The following is a 15,000-nucleotide window of genomic DNA, read 5'->3' as shown; positions in this document are numbered from 1 at the left end:
TACATTACAGACATTGAGGCATAATGTACATATGCAGACTGCAAGTCATCTACTAGTATTGTAATAACACGACTCGTCCTTGTTGAGTGAGTCAACTTCTGCATGTGTTGACCATGTGCAGATCTTAGGTTGTTCTGGGGGCTGAAGGTGACACAACATCATTGTATTTACAGCAAAATACCAAATGCGAGCCATGCTGAATATTGCGGCTGGTGGGTGGAAGGGCTAGTTTTCTTCACAGGACTGTGCGTGCGTGAATGTGTGTGGTCTATTTAGGGCTGCTCGATATTAGAAAAAATCAATATCACGATATTTTCTGTAAATATTGATATCACGATATTTTAAGCGATATATACGAAATTCCCAACCCCCGCCACTATTATCATAGTGGAGTAGCACACATAATGACTTTCTAGTTTCTAGTGCTTTCTAGTAGCATAATGTCTGGTAAGTCTGGGTGAATGTAGACTTGAGGAGAGCGCGAGACTTGAGAGGCGTCTATCTTTCTCGACATAGAGCTAGTTCTGATGTACCACCCCTGCGTTTTGCTAATCCCTTGGCTGCCATACTGCACCGTAGCGTTGCAAATGACAAATGACAAAATATCACGATATATGAATTTTGATATTGATATCACGATATATGATGAATATTGATATCGCGATATAAATACGATATATTGCACAGCCCTAGGTCTATTGCTTTTGGCCGTATTGTGTTTGTTTGTGTGCGTGTTTGGGGTGAAGGGAGGGGGATTAAAGGCTGTTTCTCTGACTTGTTGTGTAAGTCATAATTTTCCATCACGCTTCTTCACATCAACACGGCCTAAATGCACGTTTTTCAACACGTCCTAGACGAATGAATTACACCCTTGGCCTGTCTGCTATTCAGTGGCTCCACTAGGTCCGGTTTTGCTTGGTGTGGACGTCTGAACTCTGGATGCCTGTCTACCGTACCTCTGTAGAGAGACTCTGCTCTGTCTGTGTCATAACAAGCACGAGACGTCTTGTCGCTGCGTCCGACGCCACGCGGCTGGACTCAGCCTGGACCGGGGCCAGCGCTGCGTGGATCTCTCGGCCGGCTGCAGCCCTAACTCTCACCGTGTAAAACAGATGCCCAGGGTGTCAGGGCCAACGGCAACGGATGTAGAAAATAGCCTTCCATGTGAATTATTCAACGCGGGTGAGAGCGCGTTCTAGTGCTTTCCCCGGGCCCTTTGGCTTGCCACTGCGTGACGCATCGCAGCGCGAGGGCTTTAAGCTGGCCATCGCCCGAGATTCGAAGCGAGTTCCGCAAGTCACACGGGAGTGATTTGTTAATGGACGATAGGGTGGTTATTTTAAAAGGAGGTCTTGAGGAATGTTCCCTGAGAGCCTTTGTGGAGTGGACTGGAGTGTGGTGGAGATGCTACTGTGGAAGTGGAGCGGACTCCCGAGTCATGCTTACAACCACCATACCCTTTCCATGCAAAGGAGCGAGCTCTGACCCAGGGTCAAGAGAAATCCAATGCCCGCGCTGCTGGTGGTAGCGTCCTCAACTATCCTCGGCAAACAGCCGTCCTGTGCTGGTGGTATCACTTTCAGTCGTCTGTGTGTTACATGAGGCAGATTCAGCCCTTTCACTCTCTGTCTGTCTGTCTCTCTCGCTCGCTCTCGCCTCTCTGTCTCTCTCTCGCTCTCGCTTGCCATCTCTTTCTCCTGCTCTTTCACTCTCTCTATCGAACATGTTTATCTCCTGTCAGATGAGCAAGTAAAAGTTATGATGGGGATGATACACACTACACAGGACACCTTTTGATTCAGGGATGCTGGCCATTGTTACCAGCAGATGTTCTCTTGGCACGTATCCACTGACATTAAGCCATGGGTTTTGTAAATAATGTTGATGTAATAATGTAAATAATGAGCAGACCACTTGTCATGGTGAATCAGGCTTGTCATGCCGTTGCTTAGCAACATCATGCAAACAATAGAACCATTTGTCATCGTCATGCCTTCAGACTTTGCCGCCTTGTCTCACAGTGACCTTTCTTTACTTTAACACGTTTTTTACAGCACTGCTGCGGTAGATGCTAACCTTTTTTCTCTCCCCCTCCCTCCCTCTCTCTTTCTCTCTCTTCTTCCTTCAGGGAAGCCGCAGATCATTGAGAGCTCGGAGCGCGTGCAGCTCTCGGGGACGTACAACGTGCGCAAGGGGAAGCTCCAGCTGCCGGTGAACAGGTGGAGTCGGCGGCAGGTCATCCTGTGTGGCACCTGCCTCATGGTGTCCTCCGTCAAGGCCAGCCACACCGGCAAGATGCACATCCTGCCTCTCATCGGCGGAAAGGTGAGCAGGGAACGCAAAAATGCATACAAGCACATGCTTACGCATGCGCGCGCACGCACACACACACACACACACACACACACACACACACACACACACACAGTAGCACACACACACACAGTAGCACACAAGCACACAAAATAGCACACAAGTGCAGGCAAGAACACATGTGTGTACACACACACACACACACACACACACACACACACACACACACACACACACACACACAGACACACACACACACACACACACACACACACACACACACACACACACACACACACACACACACACACACACACACACACACACATTTATACATTATACATGCAAGCCCATAGACACAGGAAAAAACACAGGAAAGCCACAACATGTAGGCAGGCAGGCACATGCACACACACACACACACACACACACAGATGTTCCCACACAGATGCATGTGCTAATACAACACACACATCAGTGGCAGCCATACATTATGTGCCATCTATCAAGCTGAGACAGACACTCAGACACTTCCTGCTTTTCTCCATCAAGGTCAGACAAGCAGACTAGCTATCCCAGCACACTGTAGCGTGTGTGCGTGTGTGCGTGCGTGCGTGCGTGCGTGCGACCATTTGTGTGCATCTGTACGTACAGGTACTAAAACCAGGTCTAATATTGTATGAGCTGACATTTTTTTGTTCCCACAAACAGTGCTGTTCGTTCGGTGTGTGTGTGTGCACTGACTAAATAGACAGTTTGACCACATCATGTTTTCATTAACCCGCAGCCAAGTGGTTCGGATGCGAGAAGGGATTCACATTACAATCATTTGGGGGATGAAATGGATAGTGCAGGGGGTGGAAGAGGTTGGAAGCAGGTCGGGCCGCGTAAACAAGCCCTATGATTACCATGCTACCTGCCACCCGCATAGGACATGCCAGTTGGTTTTAAAGGGACATCGCAGAATTATCTTGCTGATAATCTTACACATGAGCCAGGACATGTCCTCGCCACCACAACAAGATTTGATGTGCGAGGTCAGGGCAATGCCAACCAATTTTTTCTGAAACGGGATTTATTTCAATGCTATAAATAAGGGATGTTGTCTTGCGACATTTTTACGTCAACACACAACCACAGGTAGCCGTTTTTTAAAATATATTTATAAATGTGTATGCGTGTGTGAGTACTAGCATAACTTCATTGTTGGACCCGATACTCACTCTCACACACACACACACACACACTTACACACACTCTTTATTCCAGTTCCTTTCTCTTTTTCTGTTTAACTCCGTCTTCCTCTCAGCCCTTGTATTTCCTCCTTGGTTACTCACTCTGTCAGTCCATCACTCAATCGCTCCAAGAAATAGTGAGTCATTCAGTCAATCAGGGCCCAAGTCAAGTTAGGGCATCCCCCTCCACCGCCATTTCCCCCTTGTATTGCAGGTTTAGGTCATCATTGTGTGCCAGTCGTTGTGGCACTGTTCACCTTTATGTCCCTCCATCCATCCACTGTTCCTTCCATGCATTTCTCCCTTCATCGCTTCATCCTTTCATCTCCCCCTCCTTTCGGTTCAGCCATCGTCCTGTCCCCATCGTGCCTCGATTGAGTCGCTCAGCAGTGCAGGCTCACAGACGGACACAGCAGCAGCAGGGGGGGCGGGCTGCATGCCAGCAAGAAGCAGCACGGAGGAAAAGCCTTTTTTATTACTAGCAGGCCCCCTCTGTTGCTTGCTGCTGCTACTGCTGTTGCTATTGCTACTGCTGCTGCTTGCTGCTGCTGAGACGGGGACTGAAATAGCTCTGGTCCTGCCTGTCCCGCTTAGATGAACCCCTGCATGAGGCTGGCACATCACTTACCCGTCATGAGCAGCCTCGCTGCTCTCTGTCAGGCGCCCATGTGGCTTTGGGAAGGTTTTTTTCAGTGTGTGTGTGTGTGTGTGTGTGTTTGTGTGTGTGTGTGTGTGTGTGTGTGTGTGTGTGTGTCAAGTGCTTGCGTGTGTGTGTGTGTGTTTGCGTACGTGTGAATGAGGGTGTGTGACAAGGTGCGTTTGAGTTTGAGAGTGAAACCTAAACACTGTATATTTTTCTCTGTTTGAGTGTGTGAGGTAGTACGAGAGAGCATGTGGGCCTGAATGTGTGTCCATGCGTCTTGTTTATGTGTACGACTCTGTGGACGTGTACTGGACGTTTCACATAGAAGACCTCCCAGTGAGCTGACCTGTAACATTGTTTTTGAGCCTCCTGAATGGAGACAAATGCAGCTGTTATTTTTTGACTCGGGCAACATTGTTGCCCCCTACCCTTACACCGAGCCAGTAGGTGACCTCTGCTTCAGCCAGGCAATAGCCAGAAACGCTCAGCTTTCAGCTTTTACACAAAACCAACTATTGTTTTACAGTAACTTGACATCTTTCTGCATGTAGCTCGTTTGTGTATTATGATTCCTGTTCACTCCTGTTGCTTCTATAGGAATATGATGTTGCTTCTTTGCTGACTTTGCTAACTGTGTGTGCGTGTGCGTGTGTGTGTGTGTGTGCGTGTGTTGTGTATTTCAGGTGGAAGAGGTGAAGAAACACAACCACTGTTTGGCCTTCAGCTCGGCAGGCCCCCAGAGTCAGACCTACTACATCAGCTTTGACAGCTTCACTGAGCACCTACGCTGGCATCGACACGCAGCCAAGGTCAGTGCATGGAAGAAACCATTGTTTGTGTGTGTGTATGTGTGTCTGAGTATTTGTACGTGTGTGTGTGTGTGTGTGTGTGTGTGTGTGTGTGTGTGTGTGTGTGTGTGTGTGTGTGTGTGTGTGTGTGTGTGTGTGTGTGTGTGTGTGTGTGTGTGTGTGTGTGTGTGTGTGTGTGTGTGTGTGGCCTGAGTCGAGTAGTGTGCGTGCGTGTGGAACAAGTTATTACGGAGGTGGGTGGGGTGTGTGTGTGTATTTGTGGAAGACCGCGTGAAAAAAAACTATAAACCGTACTTGTTTACTAGCCTCCATTTTTATCTCTACAGCGCTCTTCCCGCGCTCGGGCTCGGCTCTGAGGCGGCTGAAGTAGTAGTGCCCATGACTACAGTCATTGACCCGCTTCTTGGTTTTGCGAAACAAGCAGAGTGGGACAACTCGATTTATCACACACACACACGCGCACGCACACACACACACGCACACAAATATCTGCACTGAGCAAGAGTGACTCACACACAAATATGGCTGTGGTTTTGTGAACCAGCTAGCTAGAATGCTGACGGAACAGTTTTTTCAAGACTCACTGACTGAGAGCCAGGGTGAGGCACATGCGGAAAATACTGACTAATCATTATTACGTTATTACATAGTGACATGACGCTTCACAACAGTAAATAAATGAAATGAAATGAAATGAAATGACATAAAAACACCACTAGTCATGGAATTACCACCTACTTGGCCAGGGTAAAATTTGGCAAGACGTGAGTAAGGGAGCTCAGAAGTAGCGCAAAGTAAGAAAAGGGGGGGGGGAACCATTTTCCCTGTCAACAAGCAAACTGTCACCACGAGCCTAATAGGACTGAATTGTTAGTGAAGCGTTTTAAAGCTGAGTCCACGGTATGGGTCAGCCATGACTGCAATGCTCTCTCTCTCTCTCTCTCTCTCTCTCTCTCTCTCTCTCTCTCTCTCTCTCTCTCTCTCTCTCTCTCTCTCTCTCTCTCTCTCTCTCTCTCTCTCTCTGTCTCTCTCTCTCTCTCTCTCTCTCTCTCTCTCTCTCTCTGCCTTTCACCCCTTCTCTTTCTCTCCTTCTGTCTGTCTCCCTCTTTCACTGTCTCTCTCCTGGGGGCAGGGCACAATTTGGAAAGAGCTTCTTTTTTCTCGTCAAGCCCAACTAGGACAGACCTCAGAGCCTATTTTCTGCATTTTCCCAGAGACAACCTTGTGGTGTGTCAGAGCGGCGCAGGTCCCCCTGGGAAGCTCAGAATAGCAGCCACACTGGGATGGAGAGAGAGAGAGAGAGAGCAGGCTGAAGAGAGGGAGAGGGATAGAGAGAGAGACAGAGAGAGAGAGAGAAAGAGAGACAGAGCGAGAGAACGAGAGAGAGAGTACATGCTTAAGAGAGGGCGTACTCACTTAGAGGGATGGATAGACAGAGAGAGAGGTGGAGAGAGAGAGAGAGAGAGCGGTGAAGCGAGGGGTAGAGTGAGCAAGTGAAAAAGGGGGGTAGGGGGAGGCCTTACTAAGTGAGAGTAATGGGCTGTTGAGTTGTCTGTGGGTCAGAGTGCTGTGACCACTTCTGCTGCCTCATCTCGGCGGCGTACAGTAGGCCCCGTCCCACTGGCGTTGACTATGGGGGCCTAGCTGGTTACACTGCAGCACCACACTGGTCAGACATCTGAGGCTCTCCCTCCTCCCCTCTCCCCCCTCCCCCCGCCTGCTCTGCTCTCCTCACCCTTCCTTCCTGAGCTGTAGTCCACCAACATGATGAGTTCCATCTTGTGTCTGTCGTCCCCCTCCCTGTGTAGAGTTACTCTCACTCTCTCTCTCTCTCTCTCTCTCTCTCTCTCTCTCTCTCTCTCTCTCTCTCTCTCTCTCTCTCTCTCTCTCTCTCTCTCTCTCTCTCTGTCTTCTTTCTCAAACCCTCTCTCTCTGTCTATCCCTCTCTCTCCGTCTTTCTCAGGCCCTCTCTCTCTCTCTCTCTCTCTCTCTCTCTCTCTCTATCCATCTCCGGCCCTCGCATACCCAGGGGCGTGAACGCAAACGGATTGCATCACATTTCATTTCCTGCGTCCATCTCCCCACCACCACCACCACCTACGGCAACACCAACACCAACACACACCCCCATCCCCATTCCACTCTTCCCAAAACCAAAACAACAAAAAAAAACAGAAAAGAATAATGACACGCTGGCAAATCGGATGCCCTCGTCATCCACAAACAACAAAAGCCCCCTGTACTGACCCAAGCAGCCAGTGGCTGCAACCCGACACCGCTGTCTCACGTTCGCCGCACCGCCAACAGGCCGGTCCCCTAGGTGAGGTCACGCCCCGGGCCTCCGACTCGCAACGCAAATACGGAACAACCAAGATATACAAACAGACCACGGCGGCGGACATGACTTGACAAGCAGAGGTCTGCAGGCAGAACACCAGACTGTCGTACAAAGGCAAACTACAGTAACTACCACGTCATATTTTGTAGGAATTGAGTTTAGACTGACAATGGTCTTTAACCCTCTGAGGTCTAAGGCTTTTCAGAGGCTTTTAGGCTGCTTGAACCACCCTAACATTTTCAAGTATTTTCATTTCATATATATATATATTTGGGACCTGGAAGGTCTGAGGTTTCTAATGGTGTGACTTATATGTTTCAATGACAAAAACTCACAGAGTTACAGATTTGTTTTTGGAGACACATTGCCCTCTGAAGGGCACTCGGACCTCAGAGGGTTAACAACACCCCCATTGTCTTGTGATAAACCCTTTTGGTTCTAATGTGTCCCATTTCAGAGAAATTGCTTTGTCAAATTTGCAGTGACTACAATATCCAGCCTAATACCAGCACTTTGAAGACATTTTTTCTTCCTGTCAATGTTGGCGTAGTTACTGCACTTTGCCTTTGTAGGGCAGAGACAGGGTCCTGTCCACCAGCAGCTCAACAGGTGTCTCATCTCTGTGAACACTGAGTGCAAGAGAGAAGCAAGTGAAGCAAGGCCCATGATCATCATGCTTTGATTTGTTTTTCTTTTGTTTTTATTTTATTTCGTTATTGTAGAATATGTGGTCAAGGTTATCGCCATTGTGTGTGGTGGTGGTTTTTTTCATATGCTTATCTCTCTTTCACGTTCTCTCTTTCTCTTGCTTCCTCTTTCTCTGTCTCTCTCCTTGTCTCTGTCTCTGTCTCTGTCTCTCTCTCTCTCTCTCTCTCTCTCTCTCTCTCTCTCTCTCTCTCTCTCTCTCTCTCTCTCTCTCTCTCTCTCTCTCTCTCTCTCTCTCTCTCTCCGTATCAGATGGTGTCCCAGAGGATCAGCTCGGTGGACCTGTCCTGTTGCAGTCTAGAGAAGCTGCCGCCCAACTTGCGCTACAGCCAGGACCTCACCCATCTCAACCTCAAACACAACTTCCTACCAGCAGACCACACACTACAGCAACTGCACTGGTATGACCAGAAGCACACTCACTCTGTCTGTCTGTCTGTCTGTCGGCCTGTCTGGCAGCCTGTTTTTCTGCCTGTCTGTCTGTCTGTCTGTCTGTCTGTCTGCCTGCCTGCCTGTCTGTCTGTCTCTTTATCTCTCTCTCTCTCTCTCTCTCTCTCTCTCTCTCTCTCTCTCTCTCTCTCTCTCTCTCTCTCTCTCTCTCTCTCTCTTTCTCTCTCTCACTCGTTCGCGCTCTCTCTCTCTCTCTCTCTCTCTCTCTCTCTCTCTTTCTCTCTCTCTGACTCTTGCTCGCTCGTTCGCTCTCTCTGTCTCTCTCTCGCTCTCTCTCTGACTCTTGCTCGCTCGTTCGCTCTCTCTGTCTCTCTCTCGCTCTCTCTCTGACTCTCGCTCTCTCTGTCTCTCTCTCGCTCTCTCTCTCGCTCTCTCATTCTTTCTAGCGTATGTGTTTGGCAGGTGTGCCAACATGCTATCTGTTGTAGCTCAAAAGTAGTTTTTTGCAACAGGCCTGGGGGGGTCCTGTGTGTCAGTGGCAGATGCCAAAGTGTACGTGGGTGTGTGTGTGTGTCTGGTGCAGTGTTGGAGTTGACCTCAGGCCCTTCGTGTGTGTGTGTGTGTGTGTGTGTGTGTGTGTGTGTGTGTGTGTGTGTGTGTGTGTGTGTGTGTGTGTGTGTGTGTGTGTGTGTGTGTGTGTGTGTGTGTGTGTGTGTGTGTGTGTGTGTGTGTGTGTGTGTGTGTGTGTGTGTGTGTGTGTGGTAAGGCATGAGCGTGATTGGCTGCAAGCTGCATGTGTGTGTGCGTGCGTGCATTTGCGGGCACGTGTGTGCATTCCTTTATGTGTGTCTGTGTACGCGTTGGTATGTGTGTGTATGAATGTGTGTGTGCGTGCGTGTGTGTGTGTGTGTGTGTGTTGTAGGGCATTGGAGTGACTGGCTGCAGGCTGCACATTTCAGGCCCTGTGGTATGCAGAGCAGGCTGGGAACAGAGAGCCGCTGTTTTCATCAGGGGAGATTATTGTAGTCACGGGAGCATGAGGGTGCATGTGTGCCCGCACGTGTGTTTGTATGTGTGTCTGTGTGTGTTTGTGCGTGTGTGCGCATGCATGGGGTACATGCAAGAACACATCAAAGTCTATGTCATGCATATAATATAATACATCTGTTCATATATGTTCACATCTATAAAAGTGTGTGGGTGTAAAAAGACAAATTCCTGTCTTAGTCCACCGAGCTGTGTGTGTGTGTGTGTGTGTGTGCGTGTGTGTGTGTGTGCGTGCATGTGCGTCTATGCCTGCCTCTGTCTATGTCAAGGTGCCCTTGTCTCTGCCAAGAAGCACCATACTGGCACAGAGGCAGCAGTAGCAAAAGCAACAGTAGCACATGCAGCAGCAGCAGCAGCAACATTAGTGGTGGTAGCAGCACTGACAGGGTCATCTTGGCTCTGTCTGTCGCTTTGCCTGCTGCGTCATCCTGCTGCCTTGCCTACCCATGAGCCTCTGGGCCTATTCATGTCCTCTGGCCCCGCTCAATCCGTCACCATTAGGAAGGACAAATGGCATTTGGGCTCTCTGCGTCTGTCTGCGCCCCCCCCAACACGGCCCACCTCTCGTGGTAGACACCCACAGGTGTCCTGCCCTGTTTAAAGAGCGGAGGACAAGCTGTGCGTGTGTGCGCGTATGCACGTGTGTGTGTGTGTGTGCACTCGCTTGTGGTTTTGAATGTGCTTTTATGTTTGTGTCAGTGTATCTGAATGTGTTTGTCTCTGGTTGTGTATCTGTTTACGGGCATATGTGGATGCATTGTTGTGTATAAATGAGTTGTGTCTAGGTTTGCAACGACACGCTTAACTCACAATTCGGTTCGTATCACAATCTTTGACCTACAGTTCGATACACCCCACGATTTTTTAAATGTGTCTTTTGTTTATTGGTTATTTATTTATTCATTTACTTTTTTCACATTTGCAGACATTATAAAATACAATTATTTATAGGTAGAATGGGTAATGATGATGATTTGAAGATTGGCAGCATCATCACATGATGTGGTTGTTTTCTGGACTGAAGTGAAACACAACGCCAAAAGAGCGTATCACGATACTGCCTTCTTGCACTGCAATACAGTATTGCGACTCGTGATTTAATGATTTGATACAATATGCCTTACAGCCCTAGTTGTGTCTATCTACAAGTATGTGTTTGAATGTGTGTATCGGCGTGTTACATGTCTGTTAGCAGTAGGGGTACTTGGCATTGGCCTTGTGGGTAGAGTCAAAGCTGCGTCAGAGAGAGTAGAGAGAGAGAGGTTCCATTGGCCCATTGTTTCCGGGTTCTATTATTGGGGGGGGAAATCCCCCTTTAGGCAGACCTAGGCAGACCTGAGGACTGTTCTATTCAATGCTAGGAGCATTATGACACGCCCCTTTAGGCAGACCGGAACCTGGTCATGTTAGGTGCCCATAGAAACCTATTATGTTGGCATATCTCTATACTTAAAGAATCTCTGGCTGCGTGGTCTGGCCTGTGTGAAGGCCCAGAGGCCCAGCACGTCCTGGCCTGTCCATGCTGTGCTATGCTATGCTGTGCTGGGCAAGGCAGGGCCCCACAGCTCCCAGCCGTGGGCCCCCAGGCTATTGGAGCTCAGGAGGCGTGAAGGTGCGCCTATTGTGCGGGGGTGCATGTGCGTGCTAAAGGGCCGTGTCCTTTGTCCCCACCCTGTGAACATCCCGCATTCTCCCACACACGCCATCCCCGGCCATCTCTCTGTTTTCTTTAGCTCGCTGCTCTCTCTGCCTCTCTGTCTCTATCTCTCCTTTCTTTCTGTCTCTCTCGTTCTTTTTCTCCAGCTCTCTCTGTTTCTCTCTCCCTCACTCTTTCTCTCTCTTTCTCTCTCTTTCTCTCTCTTTCTCTCTCTCTCTCTCTCTTTCTCTCTCTTACACACACATACTCACAATGCCTTTTCCTGCCTTTCTCTCTCTTCTTCTCCTCATTGCTCTCTCTTCCTCTCAATTCCACTCCTTTACACACAAACACAAACTGTCTCTCCTTCCTCCCTCTCTTTCCCGTCTCTCTCTCTCTCTCTCTCTCTCTCTCTCTCTCTCTCTCTCTCTCTCTCTCTCTCTCTCTCTCTCTCGTCTCTTGTGGCTAGTGCTGCGAGCCAGCCCCTGAGCTAGAGAAGGGGGTCTGAAAGATTGGGTCTGAAGGCTTGTGTCTGTCTGTGATCACACCTACCCAGCGCACAAGGCAAGAGGAGCTTCAAAGCATTCTGGGAAACCTGGCGGCCCTCTCTACCTCTCATGCTAGTGGTGAACCCTCTCACTTTGGTGGGGCAAGATGGAGTTGATAAAACTTTCATTTGGGCTGCGCTGTGAGTTACATTGGAAAGCCTGGGTGGCAAAGCAGTCCGTGTATGTGTGTAGTCGTGAATACAGTCATGCGAGCGTTTAGGTGTTCGTGCAGCCGAGAAAGTAATACTTTGCACACCTTTACCCGGAATCAGCTGTAGCATTGTAGCGTTTTCTCTGGCTGTCAATGTCTCCACTGTAGTCTTACTCCAAACAACTTAGAAGAAGTGTTCTATCCCTACCCTATATATGTGATGGGTGGGGTCAAGTGAAGAACTTGAGTCCACTCCACGGCCACACTCTGCCGTTTGGCAAGCTGCCCTTTCTGAAACACTGGGTTGAAGGGACTGTGATTGAGGCAGGGGAGACAGACAGGGAGGCCCCCTTAGTCAGTGGATGTGTGTGATGGGAATACCCAGCCCCCCCCCTCTTTCTCTCTCTCTCTCTCGCCCTCTCTATCCCTCTCTCTCTCTCTCTCTCTCTCTCTCTCTCTCTCTCTCTCTCTCTCTCTCTCTCTCTCGCCCTCTCTATCCCTCTCGCTGCCTGCAGGCCCGTCAGCCTCCCCCTCCTAATGAAATGGCTACAGCGATCAATAACGCCATGGCCTTGTTTCCTGTTCCTGCCATTCACATGATTAAGCTTGCGCTTCTGGTGTGTGTGTGTGTGTGGGTGTGGGTGTGTGGGTGGTTGGAAGAGTTTGAGTGCACGTGCATGTGCTCAATTCGTGCGTGTGTGTGTGTGTGTGTGTGTGTATGTGTGTGTGTGTGTGTGTGTGTGTGTGTGTGTGTGTGTGTGTGTGTGTGTGTGTGTGTGTGTGTGTGTGTGTGTGTGTGTGTGTGTGTGTGTGTGTGTGTGTGTGTGTGTGTGTGTGTGTGTGTCAGCAAGTGCATGTGGTTACATTCTGTATAGCCACTTTTCTGTATGTGCACAGTATGTATGTGTGTGAGTGTGTGAACAGTTTGAGGGTATGGTGTTGGGTCAGGAGGCATCCTTTCCTCTATTGCTGTTTGAGGTTTGTGTTTCAGAAGACCGATGACTCTCTCTAGCTTCTCGATCATTAGCGAGCAGTCGAAACCTACCCTCTGCTAACCCCGTCCGCAGAATCCCACCGCTAAGGGTCCACAGCAGTGTGACCTATGACCCTCGTCGCCTTCCCTCGTCCCTGGACCCCGGCGGTAACGCCCACCCCTCCGTAGCGGTTGCCGAGGAGACGCCATAGTGATGGAGTAAATATCACCTCAGCGCCAAGCTGCTCTCTGACCTTAGCAGCTGATTTAGGGTCTCTGGTGGTCACGGCAACCCCTCGATGCTTGTCTGCCGTGGGATGAGCCACGGATGATTGGGTGATCAGCCTCAGCAATGACTACACAAGAGGCCTATACTACAACGCTGGTTCAGTTAAGTTAAGAGGTAAATCATCAAATAGAGTCCTCTTTTTTTAAACTTAACCTGGTTTACTCCTGAACCAGCTTCGTACTATAGGCCCAAGGTCTTCACAGGGAAGTTGTCAATACATACGTACGTACATACCTGTACACGAATCAGATGGGTGTTGCAATGGCAAGGAAATAGGCAATGTGGCGTGCACAGTGCTCGTCTCGATTCGGAGCAATGACACGGCAGTTGCAATGACAAGGAAGTTGGCAATGTGTCCCGCACACTGACTGTACACATAGGTCTCAAATCACTACCTGTGTAGCCAGTTTCTTTTTTAACAGCATGTCCTGATTTTTACAATCACCAAGGAAGTTATGTTTTCGGTCGCGTTGGTTTGTTTATCTGTCTGTTTGTCGGTCTGTTTGTTTGTCTGTCATCAGAATAACTCGAAAATTATGCACAGAATTTGATGTTGAGAGTTGTTGGAAATGACGCAAGGAACAAGTGATTAAATTGATTGATTGATTTGGTAGTGATTTGGGAATGTTTTTGAAAACATTATTCACCATTGCGGGATAGGGCAAATTTTGACATTCCAGTTTTTAACCCATTGATGCTGGATGTTGCGTTGCACAATATTGGCCCTGGCGCCTGGAGCTGCATGAAGCAGCATTCAGGCTCATGAGATTTGAGACAATTTTATGAAAAATCTTGGCTTGTTATAGCTGAATGAAGACATTTTAATGCTAGATGAGGGTCTTAGTGTTTAAATGCAACTTATTGCATGATTTTATGTGCTTCAGAGATATTTAGGTTTTTATAGGCTGAGGGCAACTTTTCTTAAAGAGGGCATATGTATTCAGCAGACTTTTTACAGGTTCTTAAGGCGTCAAAGGTTAACTTCACAAAAACAAGGCAGACCGAAAACATTTAGGTGTTACATTGTGAAATGTTCTATCAAACAGCTTCCTTGGCAAAAGGTCTGCACTCTCATAGTGCATTTCTATTTTTTGTATTCTTTTTAAAAAAATAAACAAAAAACACACACATACACACCCACACACAGAGAGGTGATAGTCATGCATGGCGATCGTCCTTGGTGAGCTGAAGGTCACTGCACGTCCTGTAAATGCCACCACAGCCCTCGGCTGTTTAAAGTGACAACAACGCCCCTGATGCCTCGCTTGTTTTTTCAACACCTCGTCACTCAGTGCGGTGCGGTGACGCCGAGGCCACACTGTTCTCCTCGTGTCCCACGAGGCCCCCCTCTTCTCGGCTGACATGGCCAGGGCCACGCCTGACTGAGCCACTGATGCTGGCGGCAGAGCAGGCGCTGGCCAATATGGCGTCACGGCCCGTGACTGACATCGGGCCCCGGCGACAGGAAGCCGAGCATGCCAGATTGACTGTTGTCAGAGATGGCAGGCGTTTGGTGCTCCAGGGGGAGAGCTTCTCTCTCTCTCTCTCTCTCTCTCTCTCTCTCTCTCTCTCTCTCTCTCTCTCTCTCTCTCTCTCTCTCTCTCTCTCTCTCTCTCTCTCTCTCTCTCTCTCTCTCTCTCTCTCTCTCTCTCTCTCTCTCTCTCTCTCTCTCTCTCTCTCTCTCTCTCTCTATCTATCTATCTATCTATCTATCTATCTATCTATTTTCTTGGTCTGTCTATGTATCACAGCACTATCTGCTTTTCCCTCTGTCCATCTCTCCATCTCTCTCCATCTATCTCGGCATGTCTTCCTCTCCTCCTAAGCTGATGATGGCTCGTTACCCGCTCAACAAAGCAGGCATTGTCACGAGCTGGCCTGTGGTATGGCTCGTGACATATTAAAGACACTGTACTGTACGTC

At 48.9% G+C, this 15,000-nt stretch overlaps 1 protein-coding gene across 1 annotated transcript in view; it reads left to right on the top strand.

Moving 5' to 3' along the window:
* Positions 1–15,000, top strand: part of phlpp1 (PH domain and leucine rich repeat protein phosphatase 1) — an 82,877-nt gene that overhangs the window by 42,081 nt on the left and 25,796 nt on the right. The window contains exons 2-4 of the mRNA XM_063219555.1: positions 2,129–2,325; positions 4,875–5,000; positions 8,296–8,444. Coding sequence (XP_063075625.1) covers positions 2,129–2,325; positions 4,875–5,000; positions 8,296–8,444 — 472 coding nt within the window. The remainder of the gene's footprint in view (positions 1–2,128; positions 2,326–4,874; positions 5,001–8,295; positions 8,445–15,000) is intronic.

Source organism: Engraulis encrasicolus, chromosome 16, assembly GCF_034702125.1.
Source record: "Engraulis encrasicolus isolate BLACKSEA-1 chromosome 16, IST_EnEncr_1.0, whole genome shotgun sequence".
Taxonomy (NCBI): Eukaryota; Metazoa; Chordata; class Actinopteri; order Clupeiformes; family Engraulidae; genus Engraulis; species Engraulis encrasicolus.
The sequence above is the reverse complement of the archived record's forward strand: the minus strand, read 5'-3'. Positions and strand labels throughout refer to the sequence as shown.